We start from the raw sequence: 22,517 nt of genomic DNA, 5'->3' as shown, positions 1-22,517 counted from the left end.
CATTTTAGAGTTAAATTCAAAACTGATTAAATGTAAGACAATATAACAATGATAGTATAAAAAATTATATTTTCGACGGAAAAGAAGTAAAATTATCACAAACCATTCATTCATCAACCACGTCGATGTCCGAATCTCGCTTTGAGTTACTTCCAGTTGAAGATTCTGATGAAGATGTCTTCTTAAAGTTTGTTTAAATTGTTGTGGTAATACTATTAATTGAATTTCTTCGGATTGAACGTCTACCTCAGCCATAATTACGATTATATTAACCCAAAAGCAGCTTTGTTCACGTTGTTTTGATAAGGATAAGCTTGTGGTAGATATTGCGTCACTGGTTAAATAAGCCAATCAGATCGCTCGATATAGACACACACCCGCGGTCTATTTCGGGATATTCCAGGGGTCTTCTACTGGTAATGTTTACCTTGTCTTATCGACGCCCGGTGCTGCAAACATTTAAAGAACAGACTACAATTTTTCAGCGAGAAATTGTAATTTATTTTTATTGCCGGAGACCTTTAAAATAATGAAAAAAAAAATGACCAAAATAACTCGGATTCTTCTAAAACAATGTTGTTGAAATAAAGTCATAAATATTACTGTACAAATCTACATCCTGTTTGTTACATATGCATACATAAATTTTATGTTGTCCAGTTCACGTTCATCACAGTATATGTGGACAGGTCCTAATTTGCTTATCCTGGTCGTAGAACTTACGAGGATAAATAAAGATTATGCACTGACGACAAACGATCAAGAGGTCAGTGATTGAAGTGATTGAAGTTTGTAGTCAATTTCTCACTGAATCAGCAAATGTGTTCGATATATATTGGTGGAGTATTTTTAATTAACGAATTTAAATTTATGTCATAATTTCGTAAATTATACCGGTACTCAAATCAAAGGAATTTTGATCATGTCTAGTAATGAGGAAATCGACAGACATTCCATCGTCAATAATGCAACAAATGCAGAACGTGAACATGAGGCGCAAGATCATGAACATGATACCCGAAGTCATGAACATGATACGCAACTTCAAGAACAAGATGAGCAACACCATGAACAAGATGAGCAACATCATGAACAAGATGAGCAACAAAATGAGCAAGCTAGAGACAATGAGATACAATCTGAGGGAGACTTCGGCTGTGGGATAGGATTTTGTCGTCCTGGTCCTTTGCAGTGTTGTGCTCAACTCCTACCCTTCAGCATTGCGTACGGTGTTTATATAATGGTTTCTCAAACGATCTCTGCATATCTGTCATCGCAGATTACGACACTTGAAAAGAGATATGGTATTACTAGTTCACACAGCGGAGTAATTTTAGCAGCAAACGATATTGGGTATCTTGCTACTGTGTTGTTCATTACTCATTATTGTAGAAGGTTTGTTTCGTGTTTTCTTTTTTCTTATTATTAATTATTGAATTTTCCAAAAATATATAAGTATATCATTAAGCTATGAGCCGATCTTTTGCTTGCATTTATTCTTTTACGTTTCAAGCATAACTTTGGTAATATATTTATTATAAAGTTTGCTGTTTTGTAGGTATCATATTCCAAGAATTTTATCTCTTTTTGGAATTCTTATTGGTTGTTGTTCCATATCCCTAAGCTTTCCTAATTTTATTGATCAACCGCATTATTCCAATGCGACATCATCCGAAAGCGATGATAAAGATCCCTTTCTTTGTAACCCGTATGCTGAACATGTTAACAAGACTGCACAATGCAATGAAGACAACACCAATGAGAGGCAAGAATCGAAATGGGTCGTCATTTTCTTCTCGTTAATTTTTGTTCTTCAAGGAATAGCTAAATCTCCGAGAGTTCCTTTGGGCACAATCTACATAGACAATTCCGCAGATAAAGCTTCAACTGGAAAATATTTAGGTAAATAATTTCACCACATCGTAATCTCTTAAAATAAAAGCAAAAGTAGATTTCATAAATATGTAAAAAGATTTTTTTATTTATTCAAAACAGATTAAATTTAAAATTTATTTAATGTATTTGTCTTCTTGACAAATATTTCAAATTTAAAACTGCATAACAATATGCTTCACATTACATATTATATTCAAAGGTATATCGTCAACTTTGGCCCTATTTGGGCCTTTTGCTGCATCACTTTTAGGAGGAGCCTTCGGAAAAATTCCTGTAAATGAACAATGTATGTACTAATGTTCATTTCACTAAAACGATAGTATTTACGTTTGCTACCGATATTACTTTTTTGAGAAGGAAACTTTTATTAATTTACGGCCGTGTTTTCTCTTTTACTTCTTATTTTAGTTGCATACATGACTCCTAGTGATCCACGCTGGATTGGTGCTTGGTGGATTGGATTTCTTATGTTTGGAGGGCTGGTCATCATAGCTTCGAGCATCCTCTTCTTTTTTCCCAGACAAATACGACAAAGGCAACCCGGAATTAAAAACTCTTCCCCGAGAAACCCAGATCAAACCAGGAAGAACCTACTCGACAAAATCAAAAGTAATGCAACTTTATGTTACAGTACTGTAAAATGTTAAGATATGCCAGTTTCAATGGACGAGAAGTTTTAACACATTATCAATACTTGATCCAATTTGAGAATATAAATGTAAGTGTATAACGGTTGTAAAAACTTTTTTAAGAAAAGGTATTTTATTTTTTATACTTGAATATATGAGAAAAACACAATGCATGACATATCTCTATTTTGGTTGACTGATTTATCATTTATGTTAATTATTTTCAGTTCTGCCTCAAACCATATTGCGATTGTTACGAAATCCCATCTACAGTCTCACTCTAGCTTCCAACTGTCTGATATATTTCTGTTTTATTGGAATATACTCATTTGGTCCAAAGTACATGGAGAATGTTTTCAACATACCAACATGGAAAACAAACTTAATACAAGGCGAGTTTATGAGCATATGCAAAAAAAATATACCAAAATAAAATACATGCCAATTTCACATGAATCTGGCATGGAACAAAGGTTAACTTATATGTTTGCAATATATTAAATAGTTATATAAGAAATATGTTATAAAAAAAAGTTTGTGTGTAAAAAACAATATCAGATGACAAACCGCACCATATAATTCTACAAGTATGAAAAACTAGAGGCAAAGGAAATAAATATATATTATATGAAGATTTATAATATAACTTTTTTCTACCTTATCAACATGATGCAAAAATTTTACAGATTAAAATTATTTTCAAAATATTTTAATCTTCTTGACTTTGATCTTATAATGTTAAAATGGAAATATATGAATATGATCCTTAAAAGTGCTGGGAAGCAGGTTTGAGCCAAACAAAAAATACTATAGTTACCAATAATATACTATAGTGTACTATGGTTAACTATAGTTAACAATAGTAAAGCAAAAAGTCAAAGTTATCACTATAGTATATTAAAGTTTTTCAAAGTAAACACTATTGTATCAAAGTGATCACTATAGTAAATCAAAGTTTTCAAAGTGATCACTATAGTGTCATTGTAATCACTAAAGTAAATCAAAGTTTTCAAAGTTATAACTATTAATAGTAAATCAATGTTGTCACCATAGTAAATCAAAGTTTTCATAATGATCATGGTAAATGAAAGTTTTCATAGTTATCACTATAGTAAATCAAAATTTTCACTATAGTATAAATCGAAGCTTTCATAGTGTCAAAGTTATCACTATAGTTAACTATATTAATTTATAGTTAACTATATCAAACTATAGTATTTTTTGTTAGGGAAAGTTAATATTTTCTCAGATTTTTCGGTATAATATGAGTTTTATATTGCTAAAGCATTTCACACCGAATATACAAGTAATTTCACACCGAATATACAAGTAATTTCAAAACTTATTCAATCTGGAATTTTATCGAAACTGTGAATTTCGGGATACGTTTCATTGATATGTTCTTGCACATTAACAAAGCAAATTAACTATATCCTTAATACTTCAGAAAAAATTAATACTTTGGGGGAAAATGCTTTCTTATTTGCTTATTTCAGGCGGGGCAAGCTTGGTTTCTGCGGTTGTAGGGACCTTCCTCGGAGGATACTTGACCTCTCAACTAGGACTCAGGGGTCTTGGTAGTCTGAAGATGCGACTGATTATACTTCTAGTTGTTGTTGCGTGCCAAGTACTCCTGGTTTTATTTGGATGCAATAACCATGTCATAAAGAAAAACCAAATCCCAGCGTAAGAAATATCACCAAAGAACAATATCTTTTCTGTTTGTTTATTTGTTTCGACAAAAAACAGAGTTTTGAGCCTATATGGCAAAGTTTATCATTAATTTCCTTACATCATTCCAAACAAAATATGATAATAGCAAAATGCCATATACAGAAAATAAATATGTTTTCCAAATGCCAATGGATTTAACATGGCTTTTAAAGAAAAATCGTCGATAACTAGAAGCTTGAAGTCTTTTAATTATTAAAATATACATACATATCATATATCCTTTTTCTCTTTCTTTAGTGAAGTTGGAAATACTACTAAGTGTGATTGTCATCTTGAACCATTCTTCCCAGTATGCACTAGTGACGGAAGTACGTTTTTCTCTCCTTGTCATGCCGGATGTTCTAATGTAACAGGAACGGTAAGTTTATCCTTTTTTTTTTCAAGTAAACAATTTTAGTTTCTCTGACTCTAAAATTATTTACTGGACCTAGTTTTTCATTATTTATTATTATGGACTCCCTCATCCCTGAATATTCAATTAAGCATTATTTCAATAAAAGTATGAATTGACTTTAGTGGATATGATGAAATTAACTGAATGTTTTAATGTTTGCTTGTTTGATCTAATTATTTTGTTGTAAATTTACGCAAATATATACGTTCAAGGTGTATTATGAATGCTCTGCAAAAAACCTAACGGCTACTCCAGGAATTTGTGATTCAGGATGTCCGTTTCTAATACCGTATGTGACTGCAACAGTTATCAAAATAGTGGCTGCAACTATGGCAACAGTACCAACTCAGATCATTATCCTACGGTATGACATCAACATTACGAATTCATTTCATTCATATTCTTCTTGTGATTTTAATGGTCGCATATACATGTACTATATTGCTTATAAACTGTTGAATAAAGTAATTTTTTTTATACTTCCGGCTAGATCATCCTCCACTTAATAGTTTTCGAGATTTATGCTTGTGAAAGTTCTTGTATTACTGAATTCTGAGGAAAAATACGAAAATATATAAGTACATAATTGAGATGCCACGTAAATGATTTGCATAGTTTAACCCCGTCTCTCTGACAAAATTCTCAGCATAGAAAAACTTCATTTGGTGGACAAGAAACTGTCGGTCATGCTTTTACGCAGGTTTCGACAAACTCTTTATCAAAGTTTATTAATGATACTTTGAGAGACGTGTAAATTTTACTAAATGAAGACCTAATGGAAACTCGGTACATACAATCATTGATTCAACGAAATGTGTGAAAATCTAAGGTGTTAATGGACTGAAAATCCCAGACAATATAGGTACTTTTGTTCTTTATATTTAAAGTTAAAATGTATGTTATAGGTACGTGAGTGGGCAGGACAAGGCACTAGGAGTAGGATTTATGTCTTTTACCATGTCGCTACTAGGTAAGGTTCAGAACAAAATAATACTAATTATTAATTTCGTCCTTTTTATCAAGTCATTAAAATCAGGAGAATTTTATTTTAGTGAAATTTACATCCTGTTATATTTTCTACTTATTTTTACCAGGAAATATTGAGAAGAGAATACTTAAAACTTCTATCTATCCTTTCAAATGAAACAAATAGTTTAATGTTTCTTTTTCTAATAAAGTGTACCTTCCCGCACCCTTGGTGATCGGAAAGTTGTTTGATGGCACCTGTCTCATTTGGAAGAATATATGCAATGTGCGGGGAACGTGTCAGTTGTACAATATCGAAGAGATGAGGGTTTTACTTATGATCATGGAGGCTGGGTTTATTGGTCTGGGAACATTCTTGCAAGCTCTAGCAGTGTACATTGGTAGTAGAGCTAAACTTTCCAATGAGGACAACAAGGAGATTATTGTTGAAGTCTAAAACGTCGATAAAATTGAGAATAATTAACTGACATTACAATCTGATTTTACAATACTTGTTTTTGTAGATTCTAAAACATATTGATATTTCTAGAATTGTCTTTTATTACATTTTTACCCGTGAAATACTGTAATTTATTCATTGAATAAAAATGATATCCTGTCACAGTGTGAAAGGATATCAAAATGATATCCTGTCACAGTGTGACGAATATCAGAAGTGCGGGAAAACCCTCGATTTCCCTTCCCATAACGGAGATTGTTGCAAAAAAAAATCTTCCTTGACCAAATATAAGATAGATGGAAATAAATAAACCATTCTGACAACGAATAAAACTGTCAAAATTACCAAAAATATGTTGCTAAATCCATGTTTACAATGTTTTCACCTCACATAGCTATGACGTCTCAACCCCTCAAGGATGACGTCATGTAGCCTATAACTGTATTACAAAAAGACAGAGGCAAAGTAAAAATCAAAGTTTTTTGTTTTTTTTTAAATGTAATAAACAGAAAATTCAATGTTTTATAGTTGAATATGGAATTTATTTCACGAGTGGGACAGGATTTTTGATATTTTCACGAGTGCGAAATCACTGGCGACAATATGCATTTACGTACGCCGTCACTGTGCAAAACGTAGTCCAAAGGACGACAACAAGTTTTGTACATTGCAAATTATTGCCAAAACTTGTCACATTTCAAAGAAGTACTGTTTTACTTGAGGAATATATTTAAAGCGAGGGATGGAAGAGATAGAAAGTCATCGCATTTATATGAAATGATAATCTTGTTTGATGTACCTTTTTCCTTCTTCACAGAACGTTTTATTTCTGGTATTTTTTTTTTAACTCAAACTTATAGCACGCTTCAAGACATGTCTATGCAAATAGTGATTATTTATAACTGCATTGCCTATCAACCAGTCACACCCCGTGTTCTCCTTCTCGAGATTGGGATTTCACGGGAAAATATGTCGACAATTCAGTATGAAAAATATCCGTCAGCATTTGACTTGATGATAGATTGTATTTGCTGACAATGTCATTGTATCAAAAATAGAACTTACGAAATTATGTCTTTTGCTGACATCCTTGTTAAATAAACTTGTTTGTCAATAACTTACCTCGTTTTAGAAATTGTTCATACGTAGAGCATGCTCTTGCCAATCGAATCAATTGAGAGATGAAAACCTCTTACACAGTTGATATATTGCTGCATAAGTAAGGAAAGGTGATGATTAAAAAAACTGATTCATCACGTAAATTACAAAGTTTTGCTGTTATATTACCATTTATGTTTTCTTACAGTAAAATATCCAAATATGAAACAGATGTGTCATGATGTCACTCTGTGGTATCTTTATTTTAAGCTCCCCGATATATGTCGTATCGACATAAACATGGAAATGATTATTATTAAATATTATATAACTTTGTGAAATCTGGTAATCTGATTGGTCAATACGAAGTAATCATTTTTAAATAATGACCGCTGAACGCGAATAATGACTTGCACGAGCTGCCTCGTTTTCACTTTCGCTTTAGACAAACATGGAAGTTCGCAATTTGCAAGTTGTAGGTGAGGAAAATTTTAAAAGATATAGTAAAGAATTCTGAGGCTGAGAATACAAAACAATTACAAGGATATCTATGAACATTTTTCGGGAATACTTAGCACGTACCATTTCATGGTTGAATTCTACTTTTCCACTCGGCAAGCAGAGTTTTGACGCTGTTTACGCGATTACGGAGACTTCAGAAAATACGAGTGTGTCATGTATGGTTGTATCTTATCGTAGAAGACATAGGTATTTATAGTTTGTCTGTGCATTTAATTTCCTCTGCAAGTGTAAACGAGTGCGATTCTCAATCTGGGGGAGGGGGGACTCTGTGTTATTCGGAGATAGATATCTTGCATTATGACTCTGCTATGGGTTAAAATTTATTACGAAAACAAGTTTCTCTGAGTAACATTCAATTAATTCTTAAACATTTAAATTCAACTTATTTATGGTTAATACTATCTCTGTAAACATTAGGAAGATAAACAATGTATTGAAAAAATTGGGAAAATATTATTATAATATAATAAATATGGACTCAATGTAGGTCAATATGCATTTATAATGACCCATGGTGACAGATATTGACCGAAGATACATGGAGTATATCGACCGAGGGCTAGCGCCCTCGGTCGATATACTCCATGTATCTTCGGTCAATATCTCTCACCCTGGGTCATTATAAATGCATATTGACCTACATTGAGTCCATATTTGTATATTAACATTACGTCGACATATCTAAATATAAGCAAGTGTTTTCTTCTTTTCACGTATTTAAGCTTTTGGATACTTTCTGCTGCATGTGAATACAAAAATAGGTCTGCTAATAACAGGGCGCAATTGGTACTCAAGGGATACCGATACAGATTGTCGGAAGACTGCTCTGCAAAAACCCACATAGCTATTGACAATCATATAAACTCGAGCATTTTTAAATATCAACTTCAGAGTATTTGTGTGTACAATCAGAATGTTTTTTTTTTACAAAATAAAGCAAAAGATTAAGGACAATGTAAGTAAATACGAGTTCCATAGTATTGAAAAAGCAGATATCACCTATACATCAAAAAGCGTGGACTTTGTTTATCGTAGAGGGATAGTAAAATTCTGTGATTTCAAATTTTCCAAAAATTCCCTGGAATTTTCAGGTATCCTCATTTGATGAACAACACCACTTCTCGAATTTATTGTTGCACAGTACTCCTATCTATCTTGACGAGAGATCAAAGTCCCACAAGACTTGCACGTAGGCATATTTTTCATGAAGCGCTAGCGCGCTTTGAAATATGCTTACGAGACAAGTCTGTGTGATTTACACACCAATGAATCACACAAAACTTAAAAAAAATCCTTAATTAAACTAGATATTTGCTCCACATATTAATTTGAGTGTTGAGCAGAAACAATTTCTTCTTCAATTGCCCAATGGCATCATTTAAATGTTATAAAAGATTTTATAAATGGCACAAACGATTTTTATATTTTTTCACTTGTACACATGAATATAGATTTAATTTTTAATTAAGGCATGGGAAAAAAAAAGAAAATGTGATAAACAGAAAATTCAATGTATAGTAGTTGAATATAGAATTTATTTCACGGTGAATACAACACCCCTCCCACTCCCATAAAAAGCAGTTATCTGAAAATCGCAATGCTTGTATATAAATTTGTTTGTACAATTTAGAATAAACCCGTCACTTGCTATGCACTGATGTTTGAAAATACAAATCTCATTGATGCACCTTTTTACAAACAAAGCATGTTAAAAAAATCACGAGCTCAGTCTTAAGAGAAGAAAAAGAGAAATAATCATGCATTTTTAAGATACATGGAGTGAAATTGAAGTACGTGTCCCTGGGACGATGTGTCGTGACAGAGAAGTGTACGTTGTTTGCAGCGGATGTGGACCCTATATGACAGTTAACGACAAACTGTTCTCGTATTCACTCAGGATTCAAGATATGTATACTACAGTTATCCACATTATTTATAACGATGGTTATTGACAGATCGTATGCTCCACTATATTGCTTTTTATTTCAAATATTGTATGACTTTAATCCTTCCTGATTTTTCAATAACCCATAGTTTGTCTTCTTTATCAATGCTAATTCCGCGTGGATCTTCTAATCCAAGCTTATCTAGGACAGAGATTAATTCTCCATCTGAGCTAAGAATATGGACACAACGATTTCCATTATCAGAAACAAGAATATGTCCCTGACTATCTGTTGCGATGTAATGTGGATCAAAATTTTGAAGAAGGTTTCTCCCTCTGTAGTGAAAACGAAGGTTGCCATCTCGGTTAAAAACAACAACGATTTTGGCGTTTAGGTCTGCAATGCATATATCGCGATTTATATTTTCTGCAATGTAAAATGTAAGATAACGACCTCCTTTAAGTTCCAAGAGTTCAAATCGTTTGATGTAACCTCCGTTCTTCCCGTCAAAGACTTCGACTTGAAATAATCTCCTTCTCTCTTCACATGTAACAGCCATGATTTTTCCGGATCCACTCAAACAGATTCCGCCTGGTCCCCATTGCGTTTTATTCAGAGTTCTGGGTTTTCCATGTTTTACCAGATATATTTTTTCTTCATTGTAATCTGAATACAATAATTCTCCATCATCGTTGACAGCTAGTCCATTCGCGGGACATTTATTAGCTGTGCTAATTTTTTCAAGTACATTTCCCTTTATATCTAGTCTTGTCATTATTCCTCCACCATTTACCCAAGCCTGTCCATTTTCTAGACAAGCAATGTCATGCAGCGATTCATATTCTGTTGAAATATAGGCGATGATTTCTGGTTCTTCCATGAGGATTTTCAAAGATATATTTCGAAGCGACCGTTCAATTTCTGATCTGGTACATGTAATATTTTCTTGGAATTGTTTTACTTTGGAAATCCTAAGATCACCTAACAATTTCGAGAGATCCTTTCCGTCAAGTGTACCCCCAACAAATTCCATATTGTATATATCATCGGGAAATGAAGATACATTTCTATATTGATCGACATTTGAATAATAATGGAGAAGTTCAGAATCCCATGATTGTAAAAGTGTGACGTTTTCTCTAATGGTTTGATGTATAGTCCCAATTTTGCTTTTGAAATCGTTTAAATTTTTCTTCAACTTTTCTGCATTTTGTTGTTCCATATCATCAATATCTTTGATGCATTCATTGACAACTTTGTCGACAAATTCATGCAATTCTCTACCTCTCATATGCACGAATGATTTCAAGACTACTTTGTCATCTGGTAATGCCTTTATCCACTCCGCTATCTGATTAACAATTTTTTCATATTCTGGGGCAATATGCTCTTTTAAAATTGTTGTGTCTTGTTTGATAATTTTTTTCTTTGCTTCATAAACATCCTTCATTTCTACAAAGTCATGGTTTTTGTGGACAGTTGAAACAACACATTTATCGCACGCAGGAGTTTCACATTGCTTACAGTATATTCCACACTTTTGATGAATGTGAGTCGGACACAGTGGACTTTGCAATGCTTCGTATTTTAGAGAATATTTCACTAGATCGTGATTCTCTGAGGAGGTAGAAATCATATGATTCCCAACGCAAGCACAACAAAGTCGTACCTTACACGAGTTACAGAAGAAATCTACCTTATTTTGGCACAAGCTGCAGGTGATCAAATCCTGTGCAAAACCAATGTCCGTTTCCGTTTTTTGGCAAGCCATTCTAGCATTTAACCTAAGAAAACATTTTTTTTTAATTTAACAAAATAAAGCTAATTTAATTTTTTTTATTTAGTTTCTAAGAAAAAAATGTAAGTTTTTGGTGGTTAATTACGTATTGGAAATTATTTTAAGTAAATGAGGAATTATCACACAAAGAATTGCACAAAACTATTACTTATTCTATTTTTATATTTTGAATAAATCATTATATAAGTTAAATACCTTTTTGCAGTCAAAGAACAATAGAAAATGTCTCTCCTACATGTACGTGTTTATTTTCCAACAATCAATCCTAAAGCCTCACTTAAACACTTAATATACAAGGCAGGAAGTTACAAATTCATTTAGTGTGTTGTTAAAGTAGATAATGTACATGCAGTATAAACAATTCAGAAATCTTAAAGAAGCACCACGTGATCATAATGTTGTTTATGCCAACCAAGTACTAATGAATTATTATATCCAGCCAGAGTCCGAGCTTGTTTTGCGAAAATTAGACACAATACCCATATTGTGTGAAAAGGTCATTTATTCAATAAAGTACATATCTCATAATATTATAATACAAGGCAGGAAGTTACAAATTCATTTAGTGTGTTGTTAAAGTTGATAATGTACATGCAGTATAAACAATTCAGAAATCTAAAAGAAGCACCACGTGATCATAATGTGGTTTTTGTGAAGGACTAGAACGTGATATTTGCAGCACTATAATTTTACACATACAAATTCTGAGAAGAAAATTGAACAAAATGACCATTGTTCACAGTACTCATATCTGTATCTGCGTCCATGTTCTTCCATCATCAGATTTATAAGAAAAAAATGTTTCCCTTCTGAAAAATGTTACCCTTATTTAAGCCTTGGCCTACATGTAACATCAAGGGGTTGTATTCACAACAAACTTGAATCCACATGATATTAGGATTCTTCAGTTTGATTAATGTTATTTTGATTGATTAAAAAATGATTAGTTGTTGCTTTACGTCCCTTGCAAGAATGTTTTTCACTCATAGAAATAGGACGCTACATTACATTTATCATAATTTTATAGAAAAATGTGAAAGGTGAAGATAACGAACAGCCAGTGTTCGATCTGAAAAACTACTAGTACATAAATATGTAAACAGGGCATTAAATACGGACCCCTGGAAAACTCAGAGGTGGAATCAGGTGCCTAATAGGGATAAAAATGCCCTATTGACCGATCAAACCTGCCGTGACCACCATGTACCGATTAGATGTATAGGAAATTTCAGTACAAGTAGAGTTTTTCCTAAAGCTTACCGTCTTTAGCAACAAACTTAAACAGTAAACTAACCTACACCTATCAGCCAGTATTATTGCTGAGAATTTCTTGGCTTTTTATTTCTTCATTAGATGTAGAGGAAATGTCAGTACAAGTAGAGTTTTTCCTAAAGCTTACCGTCTTTAGCAACAAACTTAAACAGTAAACTAGTCTACACCTATCAGCCAGTATTATTGCTGAGAATTTCTTGGCTTTGTATTTCTTCATTAGCATTTTACTGACATTATATATAGTCTTACCAACTACCGAGTGAAAAGTTAACCAGGCGCACGGTTTTCTTCGTAACCTCCGTGGTTTGTCGAGTGCTGCCAATATTAAAACAGGAGGAAAAGAATGCATACAAGCTGTAAAGTTTGTGTGCAATAAAGATCACTTCCGTTTTCTATGAAAATAAACTTTTTAGTACACGTAATTGCTACTAAAAAACTAGCATGTTATTTAGAATAAACTTCAGTGAATATACACTGTTCATTTTTGTAATTTTTCAACGATAGAAAATAAGAACATCAGAAAATGTCTTAAACAGCATTTCAACCAATGAAATAATTGTCAATTTTTGCATCATACAATTTCTTCCAATCACAATGGAGAGGAAGTGCATAGTCCGAAGACTGTAAAATACTTCAACTCTGTCTTCAGGGCAGTTATCAAAATAATCTAAAGCCTAACGGACAATACCCTGTTTGGTGCCCCATTTATTTTGTAATGACATATATACTCATCATTATTTCAACCTGAATGTTTACTCAGTTCAATGATGAAATGAATGCAAAACACAATGTTATGGGTCAGAATAACCCTAAATGCCAGCAAAGATCGATCACACAGTTTAAACTTAACAATAATTTATTTACAGTAATATATACAAATCATAAAGTACAAACTTAGCAAGAATCTAAAAATACATACATCAGAGTCTGTTATTGGTCAGAATAACCCTAAATGCCAGCAAAGATCAATCACACAGTTTAAACTTAACAATAATTTATTTACAGTAATATATACAAATCATAAAGTACAAACTTAGCAAGAATCTAAAAATGCATACATCAGAGTGTCCGTTGCTGCACACAATGTCCCAGTGAAAATATATCCCAGTTATACCTCAATGGTGCTTATACGACAATAGTATATCTATGCATTGAATGGACGGGGTATTTATACAGTATCATAAATCTAGAATATTCTAGAAGTTGTTAAAACATGATATTACTGGAACAATCTGGACATACACAGAATTTAAGAATGTTCTAGAAAAATGACCAAACATGTTGACCACTCTGGTCAAGAAATTTAATGTTATTAATAATATACATGATGAAACAATACAAATATAACACACCTCACAACACACAAGCAAACTTTGGGTAGATCTCACCTATGTAAAAATTATATAAAATAGATATAGATGTACAGTTAATTATGATACTAGTAATTATAATTCCCATATTTTTATTGTAACTCGGTGTATTTGAGATTTTCAGAAATGTGATAGGTCTATGATATATGCATCCCTTGCCAAATCAATATGCAGGTAGGTCAAGGTCATACACTTAACAAAACTTCTAAGTGTTCACTTTAATAAATGTCTCTATTTAAAAACTACTTTATAGAATGGTATGATATTTTCATATCAACAATTAAGTCTTCTAAACAAATGTACAGAGAAAATTCGATATCACCGATGAAAACCAATGTTCCGTGACGAAGCTTAAAAACAATAAATTTGTACTTTGCGGCATGTGTTTTGTGTAATAAGCATCTTTTTGAGATCATTATCAAATTTTAAAAACTGGTTTCACTAAAAAACACAAAACATTGGTTAAATGACAATTGAGATAGAAGATAGAGCCGTTGGAATGTTGCTATATTGACCATCTTTGCACCACGTTTCACTAACTTTTATATTAGTGCTTAATTGTACTTCATATTACTTTTAAAAATTGTCAAACAGTATCAAAACCCATTTAAACACATTTTTCTATAGGCTGTGATAATTTTTCATCACTAATTTATCAAAATTTGAAAGTTTTTGACAAATTTTAATCACACCGGAAGTGACCTTGATCTTCTTCTGATGAGAAAATCGCGTCACACCAGGTTAAAAGAGTGTTAAAGTGTCCTGAAAAAATGTTAGAAACATGGAAACAAATAATTTCAGTCGTACGGATATGATAAGAAATCGGTGCTCGTGGTAGTTTTATATCAGCTCAAACAGTTTGAATTATCCTTAAAGCGGATAACTAACGTGCTAAAAACCCAAGGATAATGACCAAAAGGCATTTGTGTGACGATACACTGTCAAATTTCCGGATCTGAATCCCATGGAACACATTTGGGATTTTAAAAGAAATGTCAAAGCCCCCCCCCCCCCCCCTTTTTCTCAAAGTTTCAATGGTTTGGTAAGATCTATGCAGTACATGTAGGTTTGGCAGCATCTTCGCTAGCCAAGGGTGACGATCCGCTCCTCTCCTCTAACTCTTACTGCACGTCTACATGACACTACCTACCATCTCCCAAAAGATGTTTGGTCCACTGTGTAAAATGTAGGAGTTCATGGGAAAAGTGTGACAGATGGACGGAGCGGATCGTCACCCTTGGCTAGCGAAGATGGTTTGGCAGCAGATGGGTCAATCTCCTTTTCAGGGGTACATGATATCCAACAATAAAGATTTTCTTGTAGTAATTAGATCGAGTAGTGGGTTTTACATAATCGAGATTTTTTTGAGTGAATTTTCATTTTGAGGGTACACCATTTCCTTGACACTTTGCTTAAAATTCTTACGAGATACTTACATGAAATTTACGCAACATCGAACTTAAATATGCATCATTAACCAAGAAATAAAGAAATTATTTATTGTTCACATTTGTTCTTTAAAACTTCAAAAATGTTAGGTGAACACTTAGAAGTTTGGTTCAGTGTATATGTAACGTACGGGAATTCTTCAAGACATTCTTAATCTAAAATTAAAGTACTATCTGATGTTCTTGGGCAAAAAAAATCAGAAGATATTGCTAGGTGTTTTTGAAAAAATAACATTTAATGAAAAATGCGTGTTTTTCAATGCAAAATGTACAAAAATACACAAATATATCATTATAACTGGTACTTCTTCAACTTTTTTCTTTTGAGGAATAGTACAGCAATATAAAATGAACCTCTCAAATGTTCAACGTACTAAACCAACATTTTTATTCTTTAATATTTGAGGATATTTCTATTTGCATAGATTTCTACCCTAGTTACCTCGCTTTGAGAATGAAATACACCCATAAATACGACAGAAGTGCGACACAGTCGGACTAGAACACTTAAGTCAAACTTTGCAAATATAAGCAACTTGTATAACGATTTTTTTTTCCATTTAAACAATACAAAGATATTCTAAAACTTCAGACTCCTGTGAATAGACAAATATGAAATGATTAGTCAGCAACAGTTAGGCCTCATTAAAAAAAATACATATATATCGTATCCTGGAATGCAAAAAAAAAGTTTTGAGTCGGGCGTTTCCTAGTTAACCGGCCGGGAGAGGAGCGACCAAACATTTTTTTAAAGATGGCCTAAGGAAAAGATGTTAAAAATGAATGTCCTCAACAGAATTAATAAAATATTATATAATGCACAAATGAACAAAATATAAATTATACTGCATGATATTCATAAAAAGGAGAGATCCTTTCATCGAATTTATTTAATACACAACTGACAAATGTAAGGATTCGATAAGATTCGTAAATAAAAAAATCATCAAATACTCAACCGATCCGTAAATAATTGATATCAATATATGATAGTTCAGAATGTCAATTATTACGAATGAAGTTCACTTTGATTAAATGGCCACAGCAGGTGTCATCTCTTCACAGCTTGTCCATAGGATTTCGACCTCGTCAAGAGTTAAGAGATTTCTCACACCTTCGATTAATGGAGTGAATTTAAGCTTGGTTGGGGTTTTTTTCCATTTTCGGTTCAAGAAACCTTACATTAGTGTAATTCATACATGTATTTACTTTTCTATTCATACATTTGATCAATGATGAAATATCAATACAAGAGACATTTTCCATAACTCCATTCATGAGGAAACGTCCTGCAAGGTGAACTCCGGGTAATTAATGAGAACAATAGAGAAGTTCAATTAAATCATTATTGACTATAGAGTGATATAAATGATTGGCATTGTTTGACCAGTTTGACGAGTCTGGGCTTTTAAATATCCTCGCCATATATTTGGACAATGCTGAGAGAAAATCCCTAGTGTAAGCTCTCCGTGTTTTTGAAATTGGAGATTTCGCAAGAATTGACACAATCGAGGAAGGTTTATCACATCCATTGGTAAGGACAAATCGAAAATTGATACAGCTTTAAAGTGTTTGTTGAATCGGTACGTGGTGTTTACTATCAGGCTATTATTATACATTTATTTAATTCATAAGTCGATATGCGAAGTATGAAGTGTGAGGGCTTTCGTCTAAATGTAACATCTGAAGATTCTTAATTACATAACTTTAAGGTGTAATCATGGGGGGATTTAATTTCTGTAGACTTAATACATGACTGTTTACCTTTGCACAACCCGGATAAGAATCAAGCTTTATTTATATGTAATAATAATGCAGAGGGATTCCTTAAACTGAATTAAAAATATATAGAAAAGTCCAAAAATTTTGGCAATTAGTTGAAAACAACTTTATTTTCTAGAACTTTTGAAACTGTGCTATATTTGAAAAAAAGGAGAATTAAAATCTGAGTGCATTGATCAATGTAACTTATTGTTTTACCAGATAATAACGGAATGGAAAAGGCTTGTCCGAACTGGAGGAAGAAAGTTTACAATATCCTGTACACATGTCTTCACAACAAAGTGATTTTAGCCGTGGGTATGAGCTTTCTGATGACGTCATTTCTTTATGTTTACTCTGCAAAGCTTCCAGTGCAATACCATATAACCTACAAAGGATCTCAACCATATGTGTTCGTGTTCGAACAGAAATACTCGGTGAACAGGACAGAAAAACGCATACTGTTGTGGACGAAATTTCATTTTGACTATAACTGGGTCAAACATGTAAGAGAAATTCTGAACACTTCGTGTGATTTCAAGTGTTCCGTCACAACTGATAGAGCAGCCATTAAAGATGTCGATGCTGTTGTTTTCCATCTTCTGGACATGTATGTGTGGGAAACTCCCCCGACCTATCGAGCCCCTCACCAAGTGTGGGTCGTTTATTCTGCCGAACCACCTCCCCATTTACACTATACCGGAAGAAGCTTTATATACTCCAGATATGCTTTCAACTGGACCTTATCTTTCCGGAAAGATGCAACAGTTTTTGCTCCGTATGGCCATGCGGCTCCATTGAATAGAAATGCTGCCGAGAAAAATAAAAAAGCACTTGCCAATAAGAATTATGCTCAAGGCAAAACTAAAATGTCTTATGCAATGATAAGTAATTGCGTTGATGACGCAGGAAGATTTAGTTTTGTTACAAAATTAAAGCAATACACACCCATAGACATGTACGGGAGATGTGGAAACCTCACGTGTCCTAGAAACAGTACTTGTTCTGAAATGTTAAAACCTTATAAGTTTACAATCACATTTGAAAACAGCAATTGCAAGGGATATATTTCCGAGAAATTTTGGAACACTCTATCCTGGGAAAACATTCCCATTGTCAACTGGATCCCTGAACAGGTCCCTGACGATGCTCCGCCAAAATCCTATATCAATGTATACGATTTTAAAAGCATGCATGATTTAGCAAACTATCTGGATTATCTTGATAAAAATGACACAGCGTATAATAGTTATTTCGACTGGCACAAGACACATTATATCGTCCATGGCGGTACCATGTGGAATCAGTTCTGTTATTTATGTAAAGCTTTACACAACGACTCAATTCCTGCACAAGTTGTTGATTATCAAAGTTGGTGGTCAGACGACACTTGTCGCGAATGGACGGTATGATTTATTTCTTATTTACAATGATATAGTTTTATTTTATGTTTGTTTGTCGTTTTTATCTGGTACTACCATATTGGGGTGTAATTTTACTATACACTTTAGTCCAAAAATCCCAGTTTATACCGGTAGTACAAAAGAGGAATAGTGTACATTATTCACCATTGATTTTGAATATTTCACAGTAATGGAAAATCAGAATTCAATATTAATGAAGACTCGATTAATGGGTTGGAAATAACTGTAAATTTTGTTTCGAAAGGCGGTAATACATTAAGCCCATCTTTGTAAATATTGTATTAGATTGTCAATTCAACAGATTTTCGAATTCTATTATGATTATTAAAGTCGAATGTAGTACATGTATTTCAGAACATGTTAAGAAGGTTTAAGAAGATTTTCAGACAATAGAAAACATTTGGGTGACAGTACAGGAAGAGCTAAAATGAAATTCAAAGCGGTTAATGACATTGTGGACAGAAAATGCCAAAATTTTGAATTACGTGTCAATGCCTTAAAACTTGATGTTACAGGTCCTCTACATGTCTCCATGTCAGTGACACATGTTTGCTGTAGAATTTTGTAATGGCAAAATATATATATTCAAACAGAAAGGACAAGATTGGCTAAGACTCACTTCTGGCCCCCGATTTAGGCTGTCTTTTAGAATGAAAGAACAGTTTATCAATAAAAACCTGTCGTCGCCCATGATAGAAAATTAATACTAGTATTTGTTCTTAGTTATGGGATACACAAAGGTCACAGGAAGGTCAGAAAATATGTCAATTTTTGAATTTTCTCATTTTTATGCAAATTTTCATTGATTTCATCGCACATTTTGTTTCAGAAAACCATAAGCACAAGCTTGCTTATCTGTAAAATTTACATATATCATACAGTTATATTAGATGCATCTTATGTACAAAAACATCAGATAGGCAAGCTAGTGCTCTACATGTATGTTTTCCGAAGTGAAAACTATCTCAAATTTAACAAAATTCCAACAGAAATGAGAAAATTCTGGAAAACGTCCCTCTTCCGCGCCCTCTTGTGGCCTCTGTGTAAGCTTTGAATCAAATTTAGTGCTGGTTTTAAAACAAGCATCATTTTATGTTCTTAACTACAAATTATCACAAGTTTAACTGAGTTCTGCTTATTTACATCAAATAAGGGGCCAGATTCGACCGTTACCATACCTTGTCCTTTAAGGACCCTCTCTACACTAGTGCAAAATGTTTTTTGGAGATTGAGAAAATATATTCTATAAAGGTGTTAATATTAAGCTTTTTTAATTAATTTTCACTATATAGTACGTGGCATTTACCCCAGGAAAATAATCAAACACAGCACAATTTAAGTGAAGAGAAATCACTGTTGTTTACTTTCACGGAGAAAGTACATGTAAATAACATGTTCAATTAATTTATTTTGGCCTTTTAAAATGTTAAGAATACTTGAATTGATTACAAATTGTGAAACATTTCTATTTTTTAGAATTTAGATCGAAGGGCAGATCACTCTAACTGCTAAATAATACCATAGAATCAGAACTCTTTAGTGTGCAGTGTAGAGAGGGTTCTTCAGTCTTCAATTTGGTTCGATCTAGGGTTTTTCCCACCCGCCACCCATCCCCCCTTTACTAGATCATTGTCCTGGACTTGCTGGAATCAAACTCGGTCACTCTGCCTTACAAAACAAGAGGCCCAGGGGCCACAGCGCTCACCTGAGCACATCAGGCTTGAATTTATCCCCCCCCCTCCAGGCGTTCATCATTTGAACAAATTAGAATCTACACTACCTGAGGATGATTCCATATATATATCACTAATCATAGCTTTGAAGTACTTGAAAAGAAGATTTTAAAAGGTTTCTCTACATATCCCTTTAGAGTAAAACTTAGGTCGGCCATTTTGGCCCCACCCTTGCCCTGGGGGTCATGATTTGAACAAACTTGAATCTACACTACCTGAGGATGATTCCACATGAATTTCATCTTTCCTGGCCCAGTGGTTCTGGAGAAGGATTTTTAAAGATATTTCCTATATATTCCTATGTAAAACTCGGGTCGGCCATTTTGGCCCCACCCTTGCCCCAGGGGTCATGATTTGAACAAACTTGAATCTACACTACCTGGGGATGATTCCACATGAGTTTCATCTTTCCTGTCTCAGTGGTTCTGGAGAAGAAGATTTTTAAAGATTTTTCTTATATATTCCTATGTAAAACTAGGGTCGGCCATTTTGGCCCCAACCTTGCCCCAGGGGTCATGATTTGAACAAACTTGAATCTACACTACCTGAGGATGATTCCACATGAGTTTTATTTTTCCTGGCTCAGTGGTTCTTGAGAGGAAGATTCTTAAAGATTTTTCTTATATATTCCAATGTTAAACTTGGGACGGCCATTTTGGCCCCACCCTTGCCCCAGGGGTCATGCTTTGAACAAACTTAAATCTACACTATCCGAGGATGATTCCACATGAGTTTCATCTTTCCTAGCCCAGTGGTTCTTGAGAAGAAGATTTTAAAAGATCTTTCCTATATATTCCTATGTAAAACTTATGTCGGCCATTTTGGCCCCACCCTTGCCCCGGGGGTCATGATTTGAACTAACTTGAATCTACACTATCCGAGGATGATTCCACATGAGTTTCATCTTTCCTGGCCCAGTGGTTCTGGAGAAGAAGATTTTTTAAAGATTTTCCCTATAAATTCCTATGTAAAACTAGGGTCGGCCATTTTGGCGCCACCCTTGCCCCGGGGGTCATGATTTGAACAAATTTGAATCTACACTACATGAGGATGATTCCACATGAGTTTCATTTTTCCTGGCCCAGTGGTTCTTGAGAAGAAGATTTTTAAAGATTTTTCCTATATATTTCTATGTAAAACTTGGGTCGGCCATTTTGGCCCCACCCTTGCCCCGGGGGTCATGATTTGAACAAACTTGAATCTACACTACCTGAGGATGCTTCCACATGAGTTTCATCTTTCCTGGCCCAGCGGTTCTGGAAAAGAAGATTTTTTAAAAATGCCATTAATTTTTAATAAATTCATGATTATCTCCCCTTGGAAAAGGGCGTTGCCCTTCATTTGAACAAACTTGAATCCCCTTCACCCAAGGATACTTTGTGCCAAGTTTGGTTGAAATTGGCCCAGTGGTTCTTGAGAAGAAGATGAAAATGTGAAAAGTTTACAACGACTACGACGACGACAACGACAACAACAACGACAGACAACGGACAAATTTTGATCAGAAAAGCTCACTTGAGCCTTCGGCTCAGGTGAGCTAAAAATGAACCTAGTTATAATCTTTTTGGTCTTTTATAGTTTGAAGGGTACTTTTGAGCAGTTTAAAATGTGGTACTAATTACTTCGAGCATAATGATTACAGTATTTACAATTTCCTTTCTCTTTTCAGATCACCAGCGTGATAACTCGAAGAATAAAGAATTATTTCATGTGACAATTTACACGACCGTCCAGAGTGTCTACTTGTGTTCAAGCCCAATACCTTAGGCTATATCAATCCTACTGTATTTAATTTCATGGTGCTATATTTTTGCCATTCTTTGATTTATTAAATATGATTTTTTTTATATTGTGTATATTAATATTCTGTACTTAAGTATATGGCACGCCAAATTCACAAAAATGGGATAATCATAGTTTCACAATCGATAAACTAGGTTTATCGACTGTAAACTATGGTTTACAAACCGTAAACTATAGTTAACAACGTTAATCTATATTTCACATCTGTAAACCATAGTTAACGCGATAATCTATGTTTCACAACCGTAAACTATACTTAACACTGAAAACAATCATTTGCGATTGCAAAACAGAGATTATCTGATAAATACAGTTTCACGATT

The 22,517-nt window shown here is 33.7% G+C and overlaps 3 protein-coding genes across 3 annotated transcripts; 2 read left to right on the top strand and 1 right to left on the bottom strand.

Moving 5' to 3' along the window:
• Positions 1-599: 599 nt before the first annotated feature.
• LOC134274415 (solute carrier organic anion transporter family member 2A1-like) lies at positions 600-6,529 on the top strand. Its single transcript, XM_062756709.1, has 10 exons — positions 600-1,395; positions 1,559-1,902; positions 2,096-2,182; positions 2,305-2,505; positions 2,753-2,917; positions 4,022-4,211; positions 4,497-4,617; positions 4,866-5,017; positions 5,559-5,623; positions 5,832-6,529. Exons 1-10 carry the CDS (start codon positions 923-925, stop codon positions 6,074-6,076), a joined length of 2,043 nt encoding a protein of 680 aa, XP_062612693.1. The 5' UTR covers positions 600-922; the 3' UTR covers positions 6,077-6,529.
• A 3,150-nt stretch (positions 6,530-9,679) lies between these two features.
• Positions 9,680-10,465, bottom strand: LOC134274402 (tripartite motif-containing protein 3-like). Its single transcript, XM_062756688.1, has one exon. The coding sequence runs from the start codon at positions 10,463-10,465 to the stop codon at positions 9,680-9,682; it is 786 nt and encodes a 261-aa protein (XP_062612672.1).
• A 6,376-nt stretch (positions 10,466-16,841) lies between these two features.
• LOC134274413 (glycoprotein 3-alpha-L-fucosyltransferase A-like) lies at positions 16,842-22,188 on the top strand. The gene is made up of 3 exons (XM_062756707.1): positions 16,842-17,007; positions 17,457-18,640; positions 22,061-22,188. The coding sequence occupies exons 2-3, from the start codon at positions 17,468-17,470 to the stop codon at positions 22,103-22,105; spliced, it is 1,218 nt and encodes a 405-aa protein (XP_062612691.1). The 5' UTR covers positions 16,842-17,007; positions 17,457-17,467; the 3' UTR covers positions 22,106-22,188.
• The last annotated feature ends 329 nt before the right edge of the window (positions 22,189-22,517 follow it).

Source organism: Saccostrea cucullata, unplaced genomic scaffold (assembly GCF_032062105.1).
Source record: "Saccostrea cucullata isolate Sc308-1 unplaced genomic scaffold, CSIRO_AGI_Scuc_v1 ctg796, whole genome shotgun sequence".
NCBI lineage: Eukaryota > Metazoa > Mollusca > Bivalvia > Ostreida > Ostreidae > Saccostrea > Saccostrea cuccullata.
Note: the sequence above shows the minus strand (reverse complement) of the source record. Positions and strands in the feature narration are given on the sequence as shown.

What these genes read in the sequence shown, in the direction of transcription:
- LOC134274415 (XM_062756709.1), top strand. Translation starts at nt 923, where the DNA reads ATGTCTAGTAATGAGGAAATCGACAGACATTCCATCGTCAATAATGCA. An exon ending in ATTACTCATTATTGTAGAAG is followed by an intron (nt 1,396 to 1,558) that starts GTTTGTTTCGTG and finishes GCTGTTTTGTAG; the next exon opens with GTATCATATTCCAAGAATTT. An exon ending in CCTACTCGACAAAATCAAAA is followed by an intron (nt 2,506 to 2,752) that starts GTAATGCAACTT and finishes AATTATTTTCAG; the next exon opens with TTCTGCCTCAAACCATATTG.
- LOC134274402 (XM_062756688.1), bottom strand. Translation starts at nt 10,465, where the DNA reads ATGGAAGAACCAGAAATCATCGCCTATATTTCAACAGAATATGAATCG.
- LOC134274413 (XM_062756707.1), top strand. Translation starts at nt 17,468, where the DNA reads ATGGAAAAGGCTTGTCCGAACTGGAGGAAGAAAGTTTACAATATCCTG. An exon ending in ACACTTGTCGCGAATGGACG is followed by an intron (nt 18,641 to 22,060) that starts GTATGATTTATT and finishes TTCTCTTTTCAG; the next exon opens with ATCACCAGCGTGATAACTCG.